Here is a 24,904-nt window from a genome sequence, read left to right as displayed (position 1 = left end):
ATCCAGGAATCTGAGAATCGTCCTCCAGCGTGACCGCCTTGCTCGTTACCATGGGCCGGGGCCAGCAGCAGGCCCCACCTCACCAGTCGCCACGCCACTGCACTCCTCGCTGGGACGGGGCCCCCTGTTGCCAACCTCCCCTCCACCAGGTGAAGTGCCACGGTCAAAGAGGACCCCTCTCCCTTCACCACCGGCATCACACACCCCTGCCACGAGCCCGGAACCACCAGTGAACTCTCCTCGTGGGACTTTGTGTCCTATGCTGTCAAGCTGACCTGGGTGCTGGAACCGCTGCCCAAGTGGTTTGCTCATTTCTCAAACCTTGCCAGTCCAGAGCACATTGCCACTCGGGGGGAGCTGTTGGGTTTAATTCACGCCAACCAGGAACATTGCATTGCTCACTAGCCGAAAACCAGGACTGCCAGTGCCAAGTACGGTGGCAACCTGAACGGTCTAATGGGACGTTGAGTTGCTTTTTGGGGACAAAAAGAGCTACTGTTTGGGCAATGTAATGTTCACTGTGTGGTACTGTCACTTTGGCTTGCTGTGATGTGATTGGCTGTCAAAATATATGTTCTGATTGGGTCTGTCAAGGGTAGGGACAATAGCATGTGATATTTGCATATAAGGGGAGGAACCGAGGGAATAAAAAGTGGCTGTGCCTGTCGGTTTGGGTCTTTGTTCCTGGAAGCAGTGTTGCTGTCAGAGCTGTGGACTGGCATCAATAAAAGTGCGTCAATGTCATGGTTATGATTAAAGCAAAAAATAAATAAATCCTGCAGCTCCTCCTTGTGTTGTGTCCCTGTCACCTCCCTGTCACTTCTAACACAAGCTGACAAGACAGCCGTGACAGAGAGAAGACAGCCAATTCAAGAATATTTTGAACTGGAATAAAATATTGAAATTTAAAACAAAGTTTTAGGGTAGTTTATAAATTATTAATCAATATAACTTTAATAACATTAATTTAATGTTCTATGTCTCTGAGACATTTTCCATTCATAAAAACCTAAACTATTTCAAATACTGTGTATCTTTAAAGGATAATAAATATAAATAGGAAATCCTACAGAAATGATGTAGGAATCCTTCAGAAATTGAAATCCTTCCTATAGGATCATAGAAACTTTAAAAGTATTCCTATAAGATTTGTTGTATCCTATTAAATCCTATAAGAAATGTTAGAATCTAATATAATTATCAAGATGAAGTATGTAGTCTCGCAGGATTTAGCTGAAGATGAAAACTATGAACAAAATCATCTTTAAAGAGACGCTCACGCAGCAAAAGTTGCCATGTCATCTTGTATTTTGATTCTACAAACAGCTTACACCTCCCTAAAGGTAAATACCATAGCTGGTGCAACCCATGAAAACTTAGTGAAAAGACTTTAACTACGCTAAGTAAGAACTTACCCACAGCTGGTGCAACCCAGTCCTGGTGTAAACGTCTTAACCACAATGAGAAAGTAAACTCCAGCACACACATACAGTCTCTTGCTGCACACATTCTACATCCATACTGCGCACATCCGAAACAGCAATCATGCATAATGCTTGTGGCCGAAACAGCAGTTTGATTGATAGCTTCTCTAATCATTCAAAATGTGTGCGGCCAAAACAGCAGTTTGACTGGTACCATCTTCAATCATTCATAATGAATGTGGCTGAAACAGCAATTTGGTTGGTAGTAAGAGGATGTGTGCTGTCATGATACATTGAAAAAAGTGCCATTTGCTTCTACAACTGACTTTCCTCACAAAATATAAAAACAAGAAATATCCATCAAAATAGAAAATAATCCTGCAGCCAACACATTTCTAGCATCCCTGGTGAGAAGTAAGGGGGCCAAAACATGCCCCCCCCCGGCGCCTTCAAATATACAAAAGTGAGCCAGCCCCAGCTCCCCCCCCCCCCCCCCATATTCGAGCACTGAAGCTACTGGATCATATACTGTACATACATTTTTAATGTACTGTAGCCCTCACATGTGAAGCTGTATCTGGTACTATTCTAGGTTAAAGGGGTAAATAAAGCTTTAAACTTGCATGCATTACTTTTATATAAAAAAAATATATATATATATATATATAATAATGTTGAGGGGGGTGGGGGGCAGGTGGGTCAGGGGGGTTGTCTATTAATGAATTCTTGGTTTGTAAAATAATTAAACAAAAGAAAAATACATGTATTTGTAGCTGTGTGATTTATATTGGCGATGATATCCACAAATGCAAAGGTGATCTGCCTACCTGACATTTGTGTGCCTTTGCACATACAAATTGTGAAAGTTGTTGGTGTTTTCCAGCTGGCCAGAGTTTGGCCCCTGTAGCCTCTGAATGATTTCAGCCTTCATTACTCTGGCAATGTGAGCAGGAAGCAAAGACAATAACAGACGTTCCTGCAACAGAAAATCAGAAAACAAATTTGAGAAGAATAGAACAAAAACATTCAACCCTAAGAGTATTGTCCCTCTTTTACCATGTCCCATTGTAACAATCTGAAACACACATCCCCAGAAAAGCTAATTTATTAATGTCTGTCTAAGAGGCCATACTGGGTGATCTGGTGCTGCATACCTCCACAGTACAAAGGTGTAGTTCTTGACAGCAACCTCTCCTCCGTGGTCAAATCTTCTTCTACCATCTTCAAAACATCTCCAAAGTCGGTCCCTACCTTTCCATCCCAGATGCGGAGATACTTTGACATGCATTTGTCTCCTCTCGACTCGACTGCTGCAACTCTCTATATGTTGGTCTCCCGGCACGCACCATAAACCAACTGCAGCTAGTCCAGAATGCCGCTGCCAGATCCTTACCAAAACGTGATCACATTACGTGATCTTGCCCAGCTGCACTGGCTGCCTGTAAAGTTCAGGATTATTTTCAAAACTCTCCTGCTCACCTACAATGCCCTTCATCACACAGGTCCCGAGTACCTCCTCAACCTGCTGACCTGCTATGTCCCTGCCCGCAAGCTGAGGTCCTCTGACTCTGGCCTGCTTGTTATCCCCAAGCAAAAGTGCACCACACTTGGAGAACACTTGTTTAGCTCATGGCTCCAAGTCTCTGGAACTCTCTCCCAGCTTTGGTGCGTGACGCTCCCACTGTCGCTCGCTTTAAATCAACTCTCAAGACACACCTGTTCTCACTTGGTTTCCATGCTCTTTAAGCCTGATATCTGCTATTAGATGGTGTCTTGCTGCTACTATTTCATGTATTACGCTACTATCGTGAATTATGCACTTTCCATTGTATTTAATGTATTATTCTTTTTTTTTTTACTTTATTATTATTATTTATTTCTTAGCAGACGCCCTACTTACTGTACATCATGTGTTATGCATTTCTCTGTATTTAAAGTATTATGGATTTTCTTGTTACTGCATCTTGTAAAGGGCTTTGTGACGGTGGTCCACTATGAAAGGCACTATATAAAATAAAGATTGATACAGTAAATGCCCTTGACTTGCTACATCACATAGAAACATATCTTATATAAAATGATTTATGGTGAACCCTGTGTGTTTGATTTAATGATGAACAGCTCTTCTGAATTCTGAATGACAGATCGATGTTTCCTTCACATTTTGGAGATAAATCAGGCTGAACTGGGTCAGTTGTTATTGCACTGCATCTTCTGCCGATTTGCAGTTCTCACTGGGCTGGCCTTTCATGTGGTTGACTTGCATTCCCTGAGGGTACAAAGTTTACTTGATGTCTATTTACCGCCCTTAGTACTGGACTTTACAAGGTTTGCTGGCTATTCATGTGACCAGGGATTCCGAATGGAATGGGAACCGGAACGATAAACTAAATAAAACACTTTTTTTTATGAAACAGAAACAAAAAACAAAACAAAATTATTTACTACGTTCTGGAATGAAAACGATATTCAAGATTTTGTTTATCGGTTAATAACATTTTTTTCCCCGTTCCCTTTCAGTCTGTTCTCTCCGATTCCTTTCCATTGTTTTCAAACATACAATCATTCGAAAAAAGCGCTCTTCCCATGGTCTTACACCCCAGTGGTCAACGACAAAGCATTACATCACAGTCAGCTAATGAAATTACATTTAGCTGGCTTTTTTGGATCTCTGTGAAGCTAGCAACAATTTCAGTTCCGGCGTAACTTCCGGTGAATGCTACTTCCGCATCTCAATGTCGGAACCGGCTTTTTTTTTCTTCAAAATAAAAGTCCCTCCATCCTGTCACTCTCATATAACGGTTGGAAGAGACAGTAAAAGCATCAGCAAGAAGCTACATTAATAAATTGCTTGTCATTCATTATTAATTTAATTATTATTAATATTATTATTAATCACCAAGGTCTAGCTACTTTATACCAGGTTATTTTAAAAACGTTCTCCTGTTTTATTAATATATTATTATTGTTTTTGCATACACTGTATAAATTACTGTAACCTATAAATGCAAAAACAAGCCGATAAATGATCATTTATTAGGCTTAATATATATTAACAAAGACCAAGACTCACTTCAACACCAGGTAATTTATAAGAATAATTTGGGAATCACTAATAATAATCTTTATTTGTATAGTGCAATCAATGTGTAATACAGCTCAAAGTGCTTTACAAGCAGAATACAGCAGAGTAAAATACAAAAACAAAAAAGTACAATTATTAAAAGCAGCCCAAAGCACTTTGTAAGCAGAATAAAATACAGAAATAGAAAAAAAGTATTATTATTAAAAAAAAACAATATAATAAAAATGTTTTTAAACAAGATTTAAAAATAACAATATGGGTCATTTGTTATTAAAAGTGCATTCACTTAAATAATCTCATTAAAAAGAACATAATGTAGTAACTTATTGTATTGTAAGCAACAGATTCTGCATTATACGGCAGTGGTTCATGCCACAGACCAAGAAAGTGGTCCACATCACTCACTGTGTACCAGTACAAAACCATTTTTGCTGGCGATGCTGGAGCAAATAAAATGGTAATTTTCTTTTTAGTATTGATGTTTTTTTTAAACCATCTCATTCAAGTTTGTACCTTTAATGACTGCTGGTGTATCCCCATACTAATGGAAATAAGTTGTGTCTTATAGGATTCTGTTAACACATACTAAGGTATGTTGTGAATGAGTACAAACATACAGTATAGCTATTCAAATGAAAACACGAAAATAATCTATGTGACTTACATACCTCCAGAAATGCATTGCTAATAATGTATTATCTATGTGTATATATCTCTTTCTAGTTTGTGATGGTATTTGGCAACTCACATCACAGAAGCCTGACCGATGGTTTTGTGACAACGCCACTCGGCAACCTGAGATTTGGTTTTAGTTCCACTCCTGGTGCCTGTGCAGCAATATTGAGGAAGGAAATTCTGTGAGAAACCTTACCTGAAGAACCAGATTTAGTGGTTATTTTAGCACCTGGTAATAACCTCACCAAGAGCAACACTATTGAGCAAACTGACAAGGAATTTGCTACCCTTATCCACTCGGCACAGCAAAGGTGGTAATGTAATGTAACAACTGCAATTGTTGCTTTTAGAATATAGGGTTGGTTGTGCCAGATTTACGTCACTGCTATTGTTGCTGGGGTTTTAGTAGTGCCCGGGCACTGAAAACATAACATTTTGGCTGGTAGGTTGTGTATTTCAGCCATTCCTGACAAAATTAAGGATAACTCAGTAAAAGAGGGGTTAAATGTAATGAACAGACTCATAGTGAATAGAAAATGGGGTTGGTTGTGCATTCGTGCTTCTCTAAAATAATTTCAAATGTGAGTGCGCAAGTTTCATGAGCACAATAGCCATTTATTTTAAAAAAATGTTTTGTTTTTTTTAAATGTTTTTTTTACAGATGTACTGAAACACTGTTTTTTAAATGCTATGACACAGTAAGGATTGGAATCTTTCATTTTATTTGCAAATGTGCTTTCCCATGAATATTTATGGAAAGATCTCCCACATTTTAACTCAAGGAGCCGAGACCAATCTGCCATTGATAAATGGAATGTAGCTGATGGCAGAACTGAACATGTAAAATCACCAAATGTTGCCTTTTATGATAAATTACAATGTAAAGTATCTTGACTAAAAACATTTTCTTCAGTTGAAGAATCCTCCACAGATTCCACAGTATATTGTTCACATGCTGGTGTCATCTGTTGTGTATCCACATTTAAATTGGTTTCACTTATGTTTTTAAAGAAATCAAGTGGAATACAGATTGTCTGTTTGTGTTCCTTGTGTAAATGATGAACATACATTAACAGTTTTATTTAGTAGTGTTACAGGGTAGTCTGTTTTTGTTTTACCTGTAAATGTAAAAACTTTTTGTACTGGTAGTACCTTTAGCTGGCATGTGTCCGAGTTACAGACAAAGCCCATGGAGTCAATATCTGCACCACTATGATTGGGAATGCCAACACATTCAAAATGGTACCATTCATGGCAGATATTGCAGGCTAGCATAGGCCTTTTCCTTTTATTTGGGGATTTACACATATAGAAAGTTTTTGTTTTCTTAGAATAATGTTCTGTGACCCACTGTTGTTTATCATATTTAACATTTTCTATTAGTTTCCTTTTTACTCCCTGTGGCAGTGTGACCCTGCCTTGTGCGTATTGTTTGTTTATATGTTGCATGTAGTGTGTTAAATGTTGGTGTATAGTCATTGGTACACAGGATATAAATGGGTCTGTGTAGCACGAGTGATAAAATGTATATTTGTATTTAGCCATGAGGGTTGCACATCACTTCACGTGCTGATTAAAATATAATGCTACGTGAGCACGGGGAAGGACACGTAATTAATCCATGTGCAGTTGTACCGAGATTCTAATTGAATGATTGATTAGCAATCGAGTCTCGGTACAACTCCATAAAAGATGCACATTGTCACTCAGTCGGGGTTGGGTGTACAGAAAGGAGGTACGGGGAGATAGAGAGGAGACAATAACAATTGCTAAAACGTGCTGGATTAGCCAGCACGACACTTACTTGTTTGTCTGTCTGGTTTGTTTGGCCCTTGTGCCCGTTTGTTTTGTGTGTTTTGTTCAACTCTTTTATTTTGAATTATTATTTACTAAAGAAACCAAGCACTTTCAGGTCTCGGTTTTAACCCGCAGCTGTTGTGTATTTGCGTCTTCTTCCGGGTGTGACGTCACCACTGCAGCCATCCTGCCACACCCCCAAATGACTTACCTTGTTCTTCACTATATTCTGTGTAGTAGTGTCTTTGTGTTTGAATTTGTTAATCCCGTTTTTAAATAATTAATTTGTTCTACCAGTTGGTGTATGTTGTTCCTGTTTTGTTTCCAAATATTATAAAGTAAATTACTTCTTTTGGCTGCACTGGGGCGTGTGTGAGGCCAATTAAGTAACTCAGCAACCTCCCCCCAAAATTGAAATGTGTTTTTTTTTTTTTTTTTTTTGCTTTGTTTAACATCATGAATGGCATTTGCAATTACTGTATAATCTAATGTATTTGCTTTTTTTCCCTTTATGTTTTTTTGTGTTTGGTTGGGGCTGGACTTTCTCCCTTAAGTTTAGTAATATTCAGTGTAATATTTAGTGTATTCATCACACCTGAAGTCCTACCTCCCTCCTTCACACCTGTAGGCCTACCTCCCTCCCTCTCACCTGTAGTCCTACCTCCCTCCCTCTCACCTGTAGTCCTACCTCCCTCCCTCTCACCTGTAGTCCTACCTCCCTCCCTCTCACCTGTAGTCCTACCTCCCTCCCTCTCACCTGTAGTCCTACCTCCCTCCTTCACACCTGTAGTCCTACCTCCCTCCCTCTCACCTGTAGTCCTACCTCCCTCCTTCACCACACCTGTAGTCTTACTTCTGTGCTTCACACCTGTAGTCTTACCTCCCTCCTTCACCTGAGCTGTAGTCCTACCTACCTCCTTCTCCATCACCTCACCTGTAATCATCCCTGCTTCCTTATTAGACACCTCTTCTTTTCTAAGACATTTCACCCTTACCTCACCTTGCTGTCTCTCTGACATCTCTGCTGTTTTAGGACCTTTCCTCACCCTCACCTCACTTGCTGCCTAGCTGTTACTGCCTCACTGATACGTGATCTACTTCGCTTTAATGTTTTCCCCTTTTGCTTCCCTGCCTTCTTAGTAACAGCTCCTGACCCTAGCCTCTCACTCCAAACCACTCCATTCGCCTTTGGGCAGCACAGCACCGAAGACTCATGCCCTTATCCAGGGCGACTTACAATTCTTACAAGATATCATATTATTTTTAAATACAATTACATTATTTTTTTTACACATTATTTTTACATACAATTACCCATTTATACAGTTGGGGTTTTACTGGAGCAATCTAGGTAAAGTACCTTGCTCAAGGGTACAGCAGCACTGTCCCCCACTTGGGATTGAACCCACGACCCTCTAGTCAATAGTCCAGAGCCCTAACCACTACTCCACACTGCTGCCCGTAATGCAGCTACACATTGTGGAAATGTAATTCAGATAATAGCATCAAACTGACGATCACTCAGATTGTTTTGCATTTTTTATTGTCTAATGCCAAAGAACATCAAATTAAAACAACACAAATTACGTTTTAATACTTACACAGAGTCATCTCCTAGAATAGCTCCTCCGCTGCCTTCTTGGTAGTACTGTGCTTCACCTCTGCCCACTCGAAAGGCTCAGCGCTGCTGATTACTGGTGCTGACTCTCTCACAACCAGACGTGGAGTGAGGCCAGGTTTCTTGCTCTGCAAACCTGTTGTTGCTGGTTTGGTCTCTTCTGCAGCAAACAGTTGTTGGTAAGCTGCACACCACATGAGCTGTGCAAGGAGGGGCATGCCACAGTCATCACTGAGATGTACACCATCAGTACACCACAGATCTGAGCATGTGACGGGGAAGTGTTCAGATATTGAGAGGTATCGGACCTTCATTCGGGCTGCACAGCAATGGTATTCCTGACGCAACAGATCTTGAAGGCCAAGGTCAACGGTGAGCCGGGTTGGAAATCTAATACTACCACCTACCAACAAGGAGCTTAAACAGGATTACAATAACATAAAAGGAATAAAAAATCCCTATTGTTTTCAGTTACAATCGTTAATTATTTTTTTGAGTGAAATAATTACATTTAACCCCCTTTTACTGAGTTACAATCCTTAATCCTTTTCAGGAATGGCTGAAATACACAACCTACCATCCAAAATGTCATGTTTTCAGTGCCCGGGCACTACTAAAACCCCAGCAACAATAGCAGTGACGTAAATCTGGCACAACCAACCCCATTTTCTATTCACTATCTGTCTGTTCATTACATTTCACCACCTTTTACTGAGTTACAATCCTTAATTTTTTCAGGAATGTATGAAATACACACATGACAGATTTTTACATACAAAATATATAACAGAATAGATATAAACAAATATAAATAAAATAAGCAACATAAACCAATAGAAATACAATAAGCAATATAAATAAAAATAAAGATAAATACAATAAGGCATTTTTTTAGCAGATTATCTGAGACACTTATTTTGAAATACGCTTTCGACCCTCTCTGACTGACTTACCGGAAGTTGCATAATGTTGCCAGCAACTGTTGCTCGCTTCACACAGGTCTTTCTTGGCGCAGCCAGCAGCGAATCAAACCACATTATATTTAATTTGCCTTCAGGTCAGGCTTCCATCTTCCAGATCCATGTTAAGTAATCGCTCAGAATAAACAGGTACTGTTATTAACTTATTATTAGGGCGTCTGATGTTCGTGTTTTACCCGATTTAACCCGATTTCTCCCCCCAAGACTTTTTTTCTGCATTCGGGTTAAACCAGAAAACTCCCCGAATAGGCACATACTATATATGAATAAACGCATGTGCAGTTGTCTGTGATTCAAATGCAACAGAACAGAACAGGCGCCGATGACGGTAAGCTGATTTACCTATTAGAAAAATGTGGCTTCTTTGTGTGTGTGTGTGTGTATATATATATATATATATATGGGGTTGTGGGTTCAATCCCCAGTGGGGGACACTGCTGTTGTACCCTTGAGCAAGGTACTTTACCTAGATTGCTCCAGTAAAAAAAAAAAAAAAACTCTATAAATGGGTAATTGTATGTAAAATAATGTGATATCTGTATAATGTGATATCTTGTAGCAATTGTAAGTCACCCTGGATAAGGGCGTCTGCTAAGAAATAAATAATATATATATATATATATATATATATATATATATATATATATATATATATATATATATATATATATTGATTTTTCAAGATTACAACAATATAGCTTTAAGGTTTTTAATTTTTTTGCACTTTTCTTCCCAGTTCTTCCCAGGGTGAGGTATACATGTCGTCAAAAGTTTGCATACGCCAAATGTGTGGAAATATACATACGTTGGGGTTTTAAACTGTTGACGACAACTTTGTTTTCTAAATAAATCCAGATTTCTACCCGAATATTCATTCATTCTTAATTTTATATATATATATATATATATATATATATATATATATATATATATATATATATATATATATATAACCACCACTGGACCACACATTAGTTTCCCCAGTACTGAAGACACAAACACTAATTATTATCACTGATTACCAGTTTTATCCAGACAGAAACACAGATCTGACCTGTGTGTGCTGAACTATAGGCTATTCAATGTCTTCCTATTCAGTGAAATGGAACGGTCGAAAGCAACGCTACCAAGCACTGACGTCAGACAGAAGTGACGTCAGACCGTTATCTTTATGGTTCAAGTTCGGTAAAACCAGGACACCGCCGAAAATATAACTACCCCGTTGCACATCTACACTCCCGGGACTATGTGTATGCCAAGTGTGGTTCCTTAATTGGCAATACTTTTTGAGATACCGGTGATTACAAAAGCATCTTAATTTTTATTTTATTTTTTAAACATCTGTTTTTATCGCCACTCTGTATTTCACCAAGTATTTCACCCGTTCACAGGGTTTGTTGAGCCTGTCTATCCGACCACACACGCCAATTTTCATGCATATCAATGGGGTTGAGCTGGTTGTAAAATCGACTTTAAACAGAACCTTCGTTCAAACCTTAACTATGTCTACGCGACTGCACAGACATAATACCGTATTACTTCAAATTAACGACGCCCTCGAATTAACGCCTCACTCAGATATCAGCTTTTTAATAGACTCCGCCCTCGAATAAACGCCGCTCTCAATAAAGAAACGTAAAGGTATTTTTTTTTTATTACCCCTGCTCAAAAAATAAAAAAACGCGCAACTCTGCCTACATACATGACACCCCCGAAGAGACTGCAACCTCAATCCAGCATGTAATACAAACTAATGTACACCCACCTTAGTAAGCAAATGTTATTTTATAGTACAGTCCCGACAGACAACCCAAGATGATCTACTTAAAGCACAGCAGTCCTTCACGTCCCTGTTTTTTCCCCACCAGAGTTCAGTGCCAACACAGCAGAGGATAAAAAACAAGGGCTGTCTGTTTACCTCGTCGTCAGCTTGGATGGTGAAAACTTAAACTCAGAGGAACTTAGCTTTGCCGGTCACTCTAAGCGCTATCCAAAAGCTGGCTGAAGATATCTTCTTGTAGGGGGTTTAGTTGTTTTGTTTTTTATTCAATTGGAATTTTACTCAGTCCTGTATATATATTAAAAAAAAAACTTGCTTACTATCTATGAGAAGATTTAGTTTCGGTTTCTCTTACAGAGAAATTACAAACAAGCAGGTAAATTACTGTGAGAAAAAATAAATAAATAACCAAGTAGGATATATTTTAGTTTTAACAGAAATCAAACCAATATTCAGAGTTAATATTTTTTGTGCTCTCTCTCAACTACCGTTCTCTCTCCTCTTCTTGTCCCGCCCCATAGCAACCGATACACAACATATTCGCTACTACAGTACTCCCCTAACCTCCAAACTCCCATCTAATAGGCTCTCGTTAACTGTCAGTAAATGTACTGTATTCAAGCCCCAAAAACACACAAGAGTATAGTGCTGCAGATCAGAGCCTCTCATGGCGCCGTTTCTAAAATGCCTTAAACCATTTATTAAATATTGCGTTTGTAAAGCATAGTATTATTAATAAAGGCTGCACTCGTTTAAGGGCCGCAGTCATTTTAAAATAAACGCCGCGGCACCACATTTAAGTAATACGGTATATAAATCTGAGAAAATCAGGCCACAGGGTATTTGCAGACTCAATGGAAAGCTGTCCATTTTAATCTGGTAAACAAATAAAAGCTATGTTTTTACGTAGATTACTACAGGAAACTCCGCAGGGTGTTTTAAGAAAAAAGGGCTGCTGACAGATGTATTATAAATGAAGAAAATGTATCAGAAACTCATGATGCTAAATATCAGGACCAACACGGAAACAAATAATGCAACACTGGCCTCACAAAAGACATGCCAATCAATAATTATCAGTCAGCAGCAGGCAGATGGACTGTAAACACCATGAAATATTTAATTCCCCACATCACCATTCCCCTCAAGGAGAACATCATGATATTTGAGTTTATTCATATCAGTGGACCAGACTCCAGTGTGTGGTGCTTTTGAAGTTAAGGCTCCCTTATCCTATGTGATGAGGCATTTTCTTAACCATGCAGTAAATACTGTAATTCAGTGCACCTGCGGGTCTCCTCTCTCCAACTTTAGACAGCAGAATATGTACAAAATATAATGAAAATAAATTATTTGTATACAGCAATTTCTTTAATGTGTAATAATTGAAAGTACATGTATATTCTAGTATAAAAAACATAATCTAAACCACATACATGTTTTCTGCTACAGAGCAACTATTCAAAGTAAAGGTATTTCTGCTAAAGAAATTCAGCTAGCCTCTAAAACAACAAAGGGATAGTTACTGCATCAAAGAACAGAAGAATATTTCAATTCATTTTATGATAGTGTGCTTCATGAGTCAACAGATCGGACAGACCCACCAACAGTTCTATGACAAAAGTTTCCCCCTCGCCGACTAGATGGTGGTGCAAAGCCACATTGTTTTGCAAACCTAAGAGAATATTTTCGTTCCAAATATTATTAGTCATTAGGTCAAGTAACAGCAGAAATGACCAGATTTGATCAACCTGCATTTACAATTCTAAGTGAAATTGAAAAGCTGCTCAGAGGTGACTGTAGAGTCTCGGAGGAGATCAAAAGCCTTTACAGCACAGCACTTGACATCAGTCGTCTTGAAATCCAAGTGGCTATGTTACCTGATTTGATCAAAACAGCTCAGTCCAATAGTGACGAATTTCAAACAGAGACAAGTATCATATCATTATGCAAAATTCTAAAAAGCAATGTGCCAATGAAGACAATGTTTTCTGAGGTGGACAAACTTCTAAGAATCTATTTGACATCGCCCAAATAATATTTTTTTGCTTCCTATTCCAATGAACAGGAGCATAATTTTTTTGCATCTGAACTGTAATCTACACTGGATGATACCTACCAAGTTTCATTTTGATTGGTTACACCATTCTGGCTAGGAAGCCTAATAATAATAATAATAATAATAGATTGTGATGACCCTTCGACATCGGACCGGAAAGGGGTAAACATAAAACTTAAACAGTCGTGTACATACCTTACTTAGATCTTGCGAGTACAATGGAGCAAATACAATATTTGATGGAAGTATGCACAGTATTCGGCCTATTAAGCTGAAAAACAACTGTAAATAAAGAAAACCTGTAATAAGACTGACAACCATTTGCCTCCATGAAGACTCGTAGTGTGCTGAGGCTCGACAGTTTTACAGATTCGCTTTGCCATTTTCTGTGTCTTTCTTGGTCGGCTTTTCCTGCTGTCATGCAGTTGCTTTGTGCTCTATGTCACTGCTATTTCTGAAACACCCAAACATTCTTTTTTCTCTTTTTTTTCTTTTTTTTTTTAAAACAGTCAAAAGTTGTTTGCATTATACAGTTATCCGAATTAAAATGCAATGTACAATGGACTTTGGGACTGTGCAGCTTTATGCAATTAAGCAAATTATGCTTTTAGCCGATATGCATTTAACCGTGTCACACAATCATAGAAAATTATGCACTAAAAAGTAGGACCAGCTGCATGCTCTGCAATTAAGCGATTTATGCAATTATCCAGTATGCAAATAAGTGGAGTCGACTGTAGTTAGATGTATTAAATAGAAAATTCTCTCAGACGATTATTCTGTGGTGTATTATCACAATAATTGCGATACAGCATGATAATTTACAAAGAACTACAAAAAAAAGAAATTACAGATTTAAAATGTTAACTTAAGCTAAAACTTGTTATACTAAAATTGTAGCGAAGTGATCAAAAAAAGGCGCCAAGTTAGAAGCATGAATTGTGTGAATCTTGGGCCCCAGCACCTTTCCACTTGTGCCTATTTGCTTGATGCTTGACAAGACTGGCCTAATTGCTTCTCCTAACTTGGACTTTTGTGTTTGATATCACCCCTTTAAAACGGCTGTTGCGTTTTTCTAACTTGTTTTTTACATTGTCTTTGTTGTAGATATAGAACACTAAAAAGGGGTTGATACTCGAGGCATAAGAGATATCAACTAGTCAGTCGACTGAGAAGGGTCGCTCGGATTGTGGACTGATCGCCTGCAGTAGAGACTGAGGACTGATAGTTAAGGAGGGACTGAGAGTGCAAGACATTGTGAAATGATCAGGGCACCAGAAAAGTCTCTAGGAAGACTAAAATCCCTTAGAAGAGCTATCATGACAGCAGGTGTCACAAAAAGGGGTGAGCTGGTGTAATCAATATGGTTTCAAACCCGATCAATAGTTAGGGTGGGATTGGTAGAGTTGCAGACCCTGAGAAACGATTGGGCACCAGAAAGGTCTCTAGGAAAACTGAAATCCCTTAGAAAAGCTATCAAGAGTAGGGTTATCAATAAAAGATAAACTACTGTAACAGGGAATAATTGTATTTGACAGTACAGCTTTAAACCTGAGACTGAATGTCTTTGGAGTAATTGAATATAAACTCCAGGACAGGATTAGACAAGGAACAAAACATGTCTAAAAGAGGACAATTGGATATACATCCAGAAAAGGAAGAGAAGACAAATTATCAGACAATAGAGGTGATTAGATATAAGCCTAAAATATAAACATCCAGACACAACACTGAATGATCAGAGTAATTGAATATTGGGAGAACAAATCTGCCGATCATATTAAGGTAAAGGAGGGGTGACTGGATATAAACCCCAAGAGATATAGAGGTTCAGAAATATCTGAATTCACATGTGCAAAATAAAGTTTGAAAGACACAGATTTTCTACTTACTCAATCACTTGAAGTGTATGCTTTTGTTTTCTTAGAACTATCTTAGACAAGTACATAGGGAAAACAGAAGGTGACTTTTGTGGTATATGGCTTGCAGGCAAGCTGTCGTGTATAGAAAGATAAACTAGAAAAATGTAGAAAGAATACTAGAGACACGAAGAGAGGCAGCAGAAAGTCAATGCAAGGAATTTAGTGATATAATTAAAAGGAATGTGCAAGAAAGTGCTTTGAAGGCAGCAACCCAGTTGCAATTAAGAACAGAGAATGGAGAGAGGAAGAGAGAAAACAGAGTTGCAAAAGCAAGCTGAGACTTAAAAAAAGGATTTAGAAAAAGTACAAGGAGCGTATGATTGTTTAACATAGAGATGTTTGAATGTAAAAGCTGGCAAGGCATCAGGTTCAACAGGAGATAAGCGTGTGATTCGGCAGTTAACACTAGAACGACCAAGGCGGTCATTTAAATTGCTGTGTGTGTGTTTAAGGAGCACACACAAGGAGCTGTGCTTTCCTGACTTTTCCTAAATATATGTACTAATTCCCCTGACAAAGAAAGAATCACGTAGCGAGATAAAAGCCTGTTTGCTACTTTGTCTGCTTACAAACACCCATCATGCATTTGGTCTCGCTCGACCTGGGTCAAAGCGCGTCAACCCACATCCTGAGGTGGGTCGCTGTCGACCCAGGTATGACCTAGGTACGTGGTTTCACACTACGTGGGATTGTGACCCGGGTCGAGACCCAGGGAGGAGCGCCAGTGTAAAAAGTCTTTTTCTAGGGCCAGGAGAATAATATGCACACATGCTTGATGTTACCCATGGTGCATAAATCTTCCAGTCATCTCACTGTACATGTTGCAAAACAATTCTCTTTAGTCCAGATATCTTAATCCATTACATTTCTATACCCTGCCTATGCTCTGTCAGTCTCTCTCTCTCTCTCTCTCTCTCTCTTAGATGTACTGAGCAGGTTAGATCAGTCCCTGGAAGCCTCTTATCTTTGTACACAACCTAGCTGTCTTTCAGTAGTATATCATTAACTATGATGACAGTATCTGTAATTTGTGTACTCAAGTTCTCTTTTTATGGGCATCTCCCATAAGCATTTAAGTTAAGCATTTAAGAACGCTCCTGGGGCCATCATTTTGCATTCCCAGCTGTCACCATTATTTTCATTTATCCTAGATAAAGCGTGACCACTGAAGTACCATAACCATGTCTGATATCTGCTTAATAAATAGGCTGTAGATGCTCAGGGAAATCAGCCAGCTGCTTTGAGAGTAGCACATTTTCTTTTTTATTTTATTTTAGAATTGTCAGACAGTGGATAGTTCAACTATTATGCTAACATTTGTGTTACCGACCCTCTTACACTTGGACTTCAGCACTGGGAACTAATTTTAGACTTACAGCAAAGACTGGCATAGAAACCCTGAAAACATTTGGTTGATAATGAATGGTTGAAGAAAGAAAAGTTACATATTTTTGTACTTGCCTGAAATGCAGAAGGGAAATTCCTACTGTTTTATTAATCAATTAAAAATACCAATTCAAATCGGATAAAAAAAACAATTGAAGCGACTTAAAATAGAAAGTTTTATATGGCATCAAAGCCCTCTGAGCAGTATTTACAGTCTATAATAATATTTCATCATGTTATTAAAATGACAGCCTGTCTGAAACTTTATACAAAAAATTACCATATATTGTCATCTTAACACCTTCTTTGTTAAATGTCTGGGACATTTTAATAAACTGATTTGTTTATGGTCTCAGTGGTGGTCACACATTACGTGGTAATACATCTTAAAATAGCTCTATGCTGTAGAAGCTACTATTTCTAATCTGGGTTAATTAGCTTCAAATTTAAATTACTCAGTTAAGTTTACTGCCTCATTACCATGTTATGATGTTTGCGATCTTGCGGAGTGATTTTTATTGTGCTGGTGCTTGATCCAGCATATATCACATATGTAAATACCGTAGTACTAAGGGTTTAAAACACACAATATTACATTAATTGGAATGATTTCAAACATCATAATAAAGTGAGAGGACAACAAAAAATTGAAGAAAAAGTGAAGACTATAATGTATTTCTTTCTCTCTCATACATATATACAAATTGGCCATTTTCGCTCCATTGCCCCTGTTGGGGTGGCTGAGATGCCAATTTGAAAACACTGAATCATTAACAAAATGACAAGCACACAAAAGTCACTGCAGAAAATAAATTAAACTGAACCTGTTGCCGTTTCTCGAACTCTAGTTTGATGGGGGATTTAATGCAGTTGCATGTGTCCTGATAGGTCTGCTTCAGGGCCAGCTCCATCAGATGCTTGTGATAGGCACCTGCTAGGTTCCCACAGATGAAGATTATGATGTTCGCCAAAATCTAGAAGAAAAAAAAAACAAAAAAGAAAAGCTTAAATAAGCTCCACATTTTTATAGATACTTATACATTTTTTAAATAAATGGTTTCTATCTTATAGTACAGTCTGCACCTTAAAAGCACGGAAAAGGCTTGGTGAGCAGCAACTTCAAGAAAGAACACAACGGCTAACATCTATGCTGTCCTACTTATCCAACTAGGGAAGCATTTATCTGGTACACCCAGAAAACTGTAGTGCAATAAACCTCATGTTTGCCAAGAGATCCAGGGTTCAGATCAAATCACATCTTTAACTTTGGGCAACCTTCATGTTTTATTCATACTCATTTATTAAGCATAGCAGAAACAAGGGCTCTCATTTCCTCTCCATACGGATTCTCTGGGTGTCTGGATTTGAGGTCGTAAGTGAAAGGGCTTTGTGATCTCAACCTAACCCTGAGTAAAACCATCTCACAATTTAGCACAGTTAGTCGTATGAATAGGCAGACTTCCGTGTAAGAGAAATGGAAAAGAGAAACTTAACTACTCCCTCACCCCAAGATGGTAAACAATAGAGAATACCATAGTTTAAAAATCTTTCTCAGTGTAAAAATTGGAACTGTTGTTATTTTACCTGTTTCTGTGCCTTGGGCGTTAAACACCTAAAATCCAATTAAACTGGAAACAGGATAAACCTGACCTTGGTCACAGCTTAAAAAAAATAATACAAACATGGAGTAGCTTGACAATTGTTGTATACTGCATGAAGTTAAATATAGCCCTAAGGCTTGGCTCAGACTAATGAACATGGTGGATTATGGTACTAGTTTTGTTTTTTTGTTTTTTTAATTCTCAGTGAACCACTAATAAGCAACCTGGGAGGTACTCTGTATCAATAAATCTAGTTTACAATAACAACCTCCATTTTCTTGTTTACTGAGATACACTTTTTATACTTTTATTAAGATTTGAATTACTAAAATAAGATGTACCTTCTATAAAGTAAGGGTGTAACGATTCACTGGTACAGCCTAATTGGTACAAAATGATATGAATACAAGGTAACTTAATAAAAAACACAGGACTGGAGGCAATTCAGTTTATTGAAAAATAAAGCGGCACAGGAGCAAGATGTATTTTACTTCCTGTTTTTGCAGGGGAAGATATTGCTTACTTCTACGAAGCGTGCTCATTGTAAGAATTAAAAGCCCTCATTGGAATCTATTGGCAGTAATCTAGCTGAGAGTGTAGACCTCTCACTCAGAATGTCAGTGACAAAGCATTCTAAATGTTTAAGACACAACATGTTCAGAGCAAGTAAGTTAATATCATGTTTTGTCTTTTTTTATTTAGATTTAATGATTTCTAAAATGTTTATAAGGGTACGTGGCTACCTTTAATCTATTTGAAAGTGTACTTTCTCTTGTGCTCGCTTTGCTCGTGGGCCTGTGTGGACAGGATGGCTTGGTGTTGACGTCAGACCAGGAAGAGACAGACACTAGTACTGCGGGTTGACATGCTGAGTGCATATTTATTAAATAAATAAATTAAACATGTAAACAAAACCAAAAAGACTCACAAAAACAAAAGGCACAATGGCCAAAACTGGTTTAAAGCTAGCACGAGTAGCAGTTGTTTTTAGATATATTTTCACTTATGTTCCTCCTCTGAGCAACCCAACCCCGGTAAACAAAAGCTGCTGGTTTTTATATCAGGGTCGAGAGATTAACTGGCTAATAACTACCTAGTTTATCCCTCGACCACAGTCTGCACAGGATTTCTGATATGCGTGGTTGACAGACCATTTGTCTATAAATCATTAGCTGCCGACCACGCATTCTCACGAGATTAGCTAGATGGGGAATTTTAACCCCATCAATGCTGTAAAACAACAATTTCAAAATATCGCTCCAAACAAACACAAACCAGTAAATTACAATAATAACAGTACAAAATAATATAAATAAACTCAGGGGTGGGGTTACCCCATCACAGCCTGACACAGAAAAAGGTGTGTGAGAAAACAATGTTTATCTCATTACTGGATCATACTGTTGTATACAATGGAAATGCGTCACAAATTTGCACATTCATTGCTAATGTACCGTTAAAAATGGCACAGGATTCAATAAATACTCATTATAGGGTTACTGATTGATAGTTTCTAAGGGTTATTAAGTTTGCTTCTTTGTGCGTTTGCATGATTACCTCATAAAATTTCATGCAGAGCAGTTTGCCTCTGCTCACAGCACCATAGGGTAGTAAAACATAGATTTAAAATACATTATGATGAATTATGCAGTTTTGCATATCAGAAAGTAAGAGGAGTATGTGAATACACTTTACAGCAACTGGAGAATGACCCACATCTTTAAACACCAAGGCTAAGCTACAGCTATGCCTGTGCAGATCATCTTTAGATGAGAGCTATTATTAACACCAAAGTGAAATCTTGTCAGCAAATAAAAACTATTTTTCCACAAAACCCATGTATACTAACAATAAGAGCCACGTGAAACATTTTTAGAAGTAATTAAAAGAATAAATGAAGTGATAGATAACATAAACTGGGGAATGGAGACTGCATCGAAAAGTTTCAGCAAGTCAGGCTTATGTTTGAAGCAACACATCAGGGATGCCTTTGATATCAATATGTGTGCTCGAGCCCACTGTAGGGCTTCGCTTTCCCCAGTGTTTCTATGATTGACATCAATTATGCAAGGCATAGGCGTAGGAAGCAAAAAAATATTAGTAGGGCTATGTCACTTACCATATTGCTTGATGTTCAGGTGAATTTTCCAAAGTATGCACGCCTCCTGTTATTTGCTGATGAAAACATCTGTGCAATGTTGACCAAATCTAGTTTATCCGTCCTATCTTGATGACAGTGTAGTATCATCAAATTGTTTAGGTGCTTCTCTGTCACTGATGTCCTCAAGTAGTTCTTCACACGTCGCAGTGCTGAAAATGTCCTTTCTGCTGTGGCACTCGTCATTGGAACAGTCAAATAGATTCTTAGAAGTTTGTCCACCTCAGAAAACATTGTCTTCATTGGCACATTGCTTTTTAGAATTTTGCATAATGATATGATACTTGTCTCTGTTTGAAATTCGTCACTATTGGACAAATCAGGTAACATAGCCACTTGGATTTCAAGACGACTGATGTCAAGTGCTGTGCTGTAAAGGCTTTTGATCTCCTCTGAGACTCTGCAGTCACCTCCTGAGCAGCTTTTCAATTTCACTTAGAATTGTAAATGCAGGTTGATCAAATCTTCTGGTCATTTCTGCTGTTACTTGATCTACTGACTCATAATATTGAGAACGATATATCCGCTCCAGCTCATCCAGAACTCTGCTGCTCGCCTGGTGTTCTCTCTGTCTCGCTTCTCCCACGCAACTTTATTATTATTATTATTATTTATTTCTTAGCAGACGCCCTTATCCAGGGCGACTTACAATTGTTACAAGATATCACATTATACATTATTTCACATTATACAGATATCACATTATTTTACATACAATTACCCATTTATACAGTTGGGTTTTTACTGGAGCAATCTAGGTAAAGTACCTTGCTCAAGGGTACAACAGCAGTGTCCCCCACTGGGGGATTGAACCCACAACCCTCTGGTCAAGAGTCCAGAGCCCTAACCACTACTCCACACTGCTGCCCTACTACTCCACACTGCTGCAACTCCACTGCTCCGCTCACTCCACTGGCTCCCGATCACTGCTCGCATCCAGTTCAAGACTCTTGTACTCGCCTACAGATGCCTTGACCAGACTGCACCCAGCTACCTCCAGACCCTCATCTCTCCCTACACCCCCACTCGACCTCTCCGTTCCTCCTGCACTAGAAGACTGGCTGTACCTCCTCTATGCTCCCCTGCCGCCAGAGCCCGCTCCTTCTCCACCCTCGCCCCACAATGGCCCAGTCCCTGACCACCTTCCGGCGCCTCCTCAAGACTCACCTCTTCAGACAGCACCTGTAGAACTCCTCTTTTCCCTCTGGATACTTTATCACTCTTCCTTAATGCGCTTTACTTGCTCTTTTCTGCTCCCGATTTTACTGCATTTAATCCTGTACTTTAGAGTACTGTAATCTGTCACAAGTGTTATTTAATCTGTAGTATTTTGTATTTAATTATAGCCTGATGTAACTATCACTGACACTGTTATCTGCTCCGTTATTGAATCGTATTTTGTCATACTTTGTACTTGCTAGAACTGAAGTCATTGTATCTTATCTTGCTCTTAATTGTATTAATACTTGTACTGTGATTCTTGAAATGTATTTTTGTTTACGACTGTAAGTCGTCCTGGATAAGGGTGTCTGCTAAGAAATAAATAATAATAATAATAATACAGGGATTCCCTACGCACATGGGATTTTTCATGATTTCTGAAAGCATCTAGAGCATTTTTCCAGTTATCAAAGCCTCGGTTCATGAAAGCTTCTTGTCCTTGGGAGTGTAGATTTAGCCATTCCTTTCTGCCTTGCTTGGCGACAATAAAAGCAGAAAACCTTGTTTTGAGTTGTGCAAAATGTAAGCCAGTGAAAATCTCTGTACCATTTTGTCTGAAATGAGTGCATTTGTTTGCCTTGTTTTCGCAGTGATGCAAAAGCTGACTCAGGTTGCATAGTTCCAATCTACAACAGTGGTTTTGACAATTATTGTCATAAGTAGATTCTCTAGGAGTTTTAAGCTCCAGGTTGTGCAAGGAATGTGAGGATGTTGGCACATGGGGATCAAGTGACTCTGTTGTACAATTTGAAGTAGATGAATGAGCAGCATTTTCTGTCTGTAAATCTTGACATTGCTTTCTTCATTGCGCATCACAAGCTGTCCAACAGTACCTGACTTAGATGTTAAGAGGTCAATGACTTCTGTATCTTTCCTACTTCAGACCTTTCTCTTCCTTTCCTGCCTTGTCTATAACTTCCCTTCCCTTTCTTCATCTCACTTGTCACCTAAAAATAAAAGCTATCGACAAACAAGATAGTCTAAATCTCATTTCACTTGATAAATTATGGAGTTAGTAGTACTCACTATACATATGGTCTGCCAAATTAATATATTTAGCAAGTGGAAAAACACCATTTATCTATTTTTACAGCTTTTCTCAAATAAACAAGTCTGGTAAATTGTTATAACTAAACTATTTTACACTTAGATCAGGAAATCAAACATAGCGTACATATTTTAAGTTTCACAAGCTTTTATTGAAAATGTAATATGGCAAACAAACCAGATAAGAAAGTGAAGAACACAAACTTTAAAGCAAGAGATTCAATGCATTTTTGCACGCATGTATAGGCTATTAGGATGGAAAAGCAAAGCAATTTGTAATTGAATGGTCTGATTTTTAATAATTTCTCTGATAATCTGATTTATACATTCAGTGTTAAATGAAAAGGAAATAAAAGTTTTTTTTTATTTATTTATTTTTACAGTCACTAGTACGATGCATTAAAAACGCTCTGGAAAACATTTCAGTACATTCTTATCATCATCTATCTTTACTTTTCCATTTTACATCTGCTGCATTAAAAAAAAGTGTCCTTACCTCCATTAACCCTCTTATACTCAGTGCCCGTGTATTTTTTCCACGTAGAATGTCTTTTGTTGTTAGATTCACCTGTGCCCTCGAAGTGGAAATGCGTTGCATACTTTTGAATTTTTGAAGCTATCTGTGGTGAAGTAAACCAAAACAAAGATGGCGCGTAGAAAACCTTTTCAGCACAGATGCAGATAGTTTTGTTTCGTATAGGAGAGTTTTGAAATGCACTTTTTTCTAAAAGACTGTAAACAGCATACAAATAAGTGCAATTGAAAAAAAAAGTCAAAATATTAGTCGGGCTACAGCCCGACTAAGCAAATAGGTTCCTACGCCTTTAATGCAAGGTACAGAGTTGAATGAAAAAGTTGCCCTTTTGTTTCTGTTTTGTTGTTTGTTTAAATCTTTCATTTTGTTTTGTTTATTAATAAATCAGCTGAACGCCGTTGCATTCAGCTTCACCCGCCAATCCATTGTTTTGATTCAGTTACTTCCTGGTCCGTGACGTCACTGCGAGCCATCCTGCCACACACCTCCATTTGAGCAGTATTGTAACAACCAATTTATTATAATGTTTTTCTATACCAGTATTGCTTACACATTAAATACTTTGTTCATTACTCCATTTCAATTTACTGATCATGGTTTAATAAACTGTAGTTAACCTTTGCTTAAGGTTAAAAACAATTATAGGCTTTCTAAACTAATTTATAAATGATGTTTTTATGCCATACTGAATCCTCATTATAGGCTACTGTTTGCAGGCAAAGTTGAATTTTTGTTTTTCACAACTCATGTTTCTTTGAAAAATGTTGGAATGAACTGTGCTTTGAGAAACACACACTAGGGAAACTATAAAATGTGGTAAAATTAACAAAATCGTGTCCAGTTGCATTGTCATATTCAGCTCCAGAAACAATCAGTAATGTTAAACGCAATTTTGGAGTAACGGTCAGCTTGACCTGTAGCGGGTATGCATGTTGTGTAAATCAATTTATTATTATTTATTATTATTATTATTATTATTATTATTATTATTATTATTATTATTATTATTATTATTACGGTGATGATGATGATGATGTTTTAGGCAGGGATTTCCGCATTGTGTGTTTCACAGATAGTGAAGGTTAGGTGGTACAATATTAACAATAGGGTGGGCAGAGTTTTTTTTAGATTTCAACAAACAAAACTCCAAATAGGTTATTATCAACAGTTTTTACTTAAATTAAACATATCTGAAATTAAAATTTAAAAAAGAAAAAAAGTTTTAAAACGTATAAAAATGTTTTTTTATGCTGTTTAATTAACATCAATTATTAATTACATTTAATTCCACTAGTTCCGAGAATTACAGAGAAATAATTCAGAAAACAAAAATAATTAAACCCCAGTCACTGGTATAATCAACATGTAGATACATACATAAAATGCTTGCTATTATGGAATACTGCCAACATATCTTCTTTGCTTGCGCCATGCTGTGGATAGCAATAGAGATATGCGAACCGGTTCCTTTGAAATCGGGTACCCGGCTCCTGCTTTGGAACCGACGAACTGGATACAAATATCAGGGATCCGGTTGCAGCGAGTACTATTACGTTTTTAGTAAAACTGATTATTAAAACATTAATTTCTGTCAAAAATACATTTGATAACTATAA

At 37.9% G+C, this 24,904-nt stretch overlaps 1 protein-coding gene across 2 annotated transcripts in view; it reads right to left on the bottom strand.

The window, feature by feature from the left end:
* Positions 1–24,904, bottom strand: part of LOC117399819 (adenylate cyclase type 2-like) — a 139,995-nt gene that overhangs the window by 52,304 nt on the left and 62,787 nt on the right. For both annotated transcript variants that reach the window (XM_059022282.1, XM_033999204.3), the window contains exons 4-5: positions 17,551–17,700; positions 2,252–2,400 (exon numbers count right to left, since the gene is read on the bottom strand). In XM_059022282.1, the coding sequence (XP_058878265.1) occupies positions 2,252–2,400; positions 17,551–17,700 (299 nt within the window). The remainder of the gene's footprint in view (positions 1–2,251; positions 2,401–17,550; positions 17,701–24,904) is intronic.

The sequence above is a fragment of the Acipenser ruthenus genome, chromosome 4, assembly GCF_902713425.1.
Source record: "Acipenser ruthenus chromosome 4, fAciRut3.2 maternal haplotype, whole genome shotgun sequence".
NCBI lineage: Eukaryota > Metazoa > Chordata > Actinopteri > Acipenseriformes > Acipenseridae > Acipenser > Acipenser ruthenus.
Note: the sequence above shows the minus strand (reverse complement) of the source record. Positions and strands in the feature narration are given on the sequence as shown.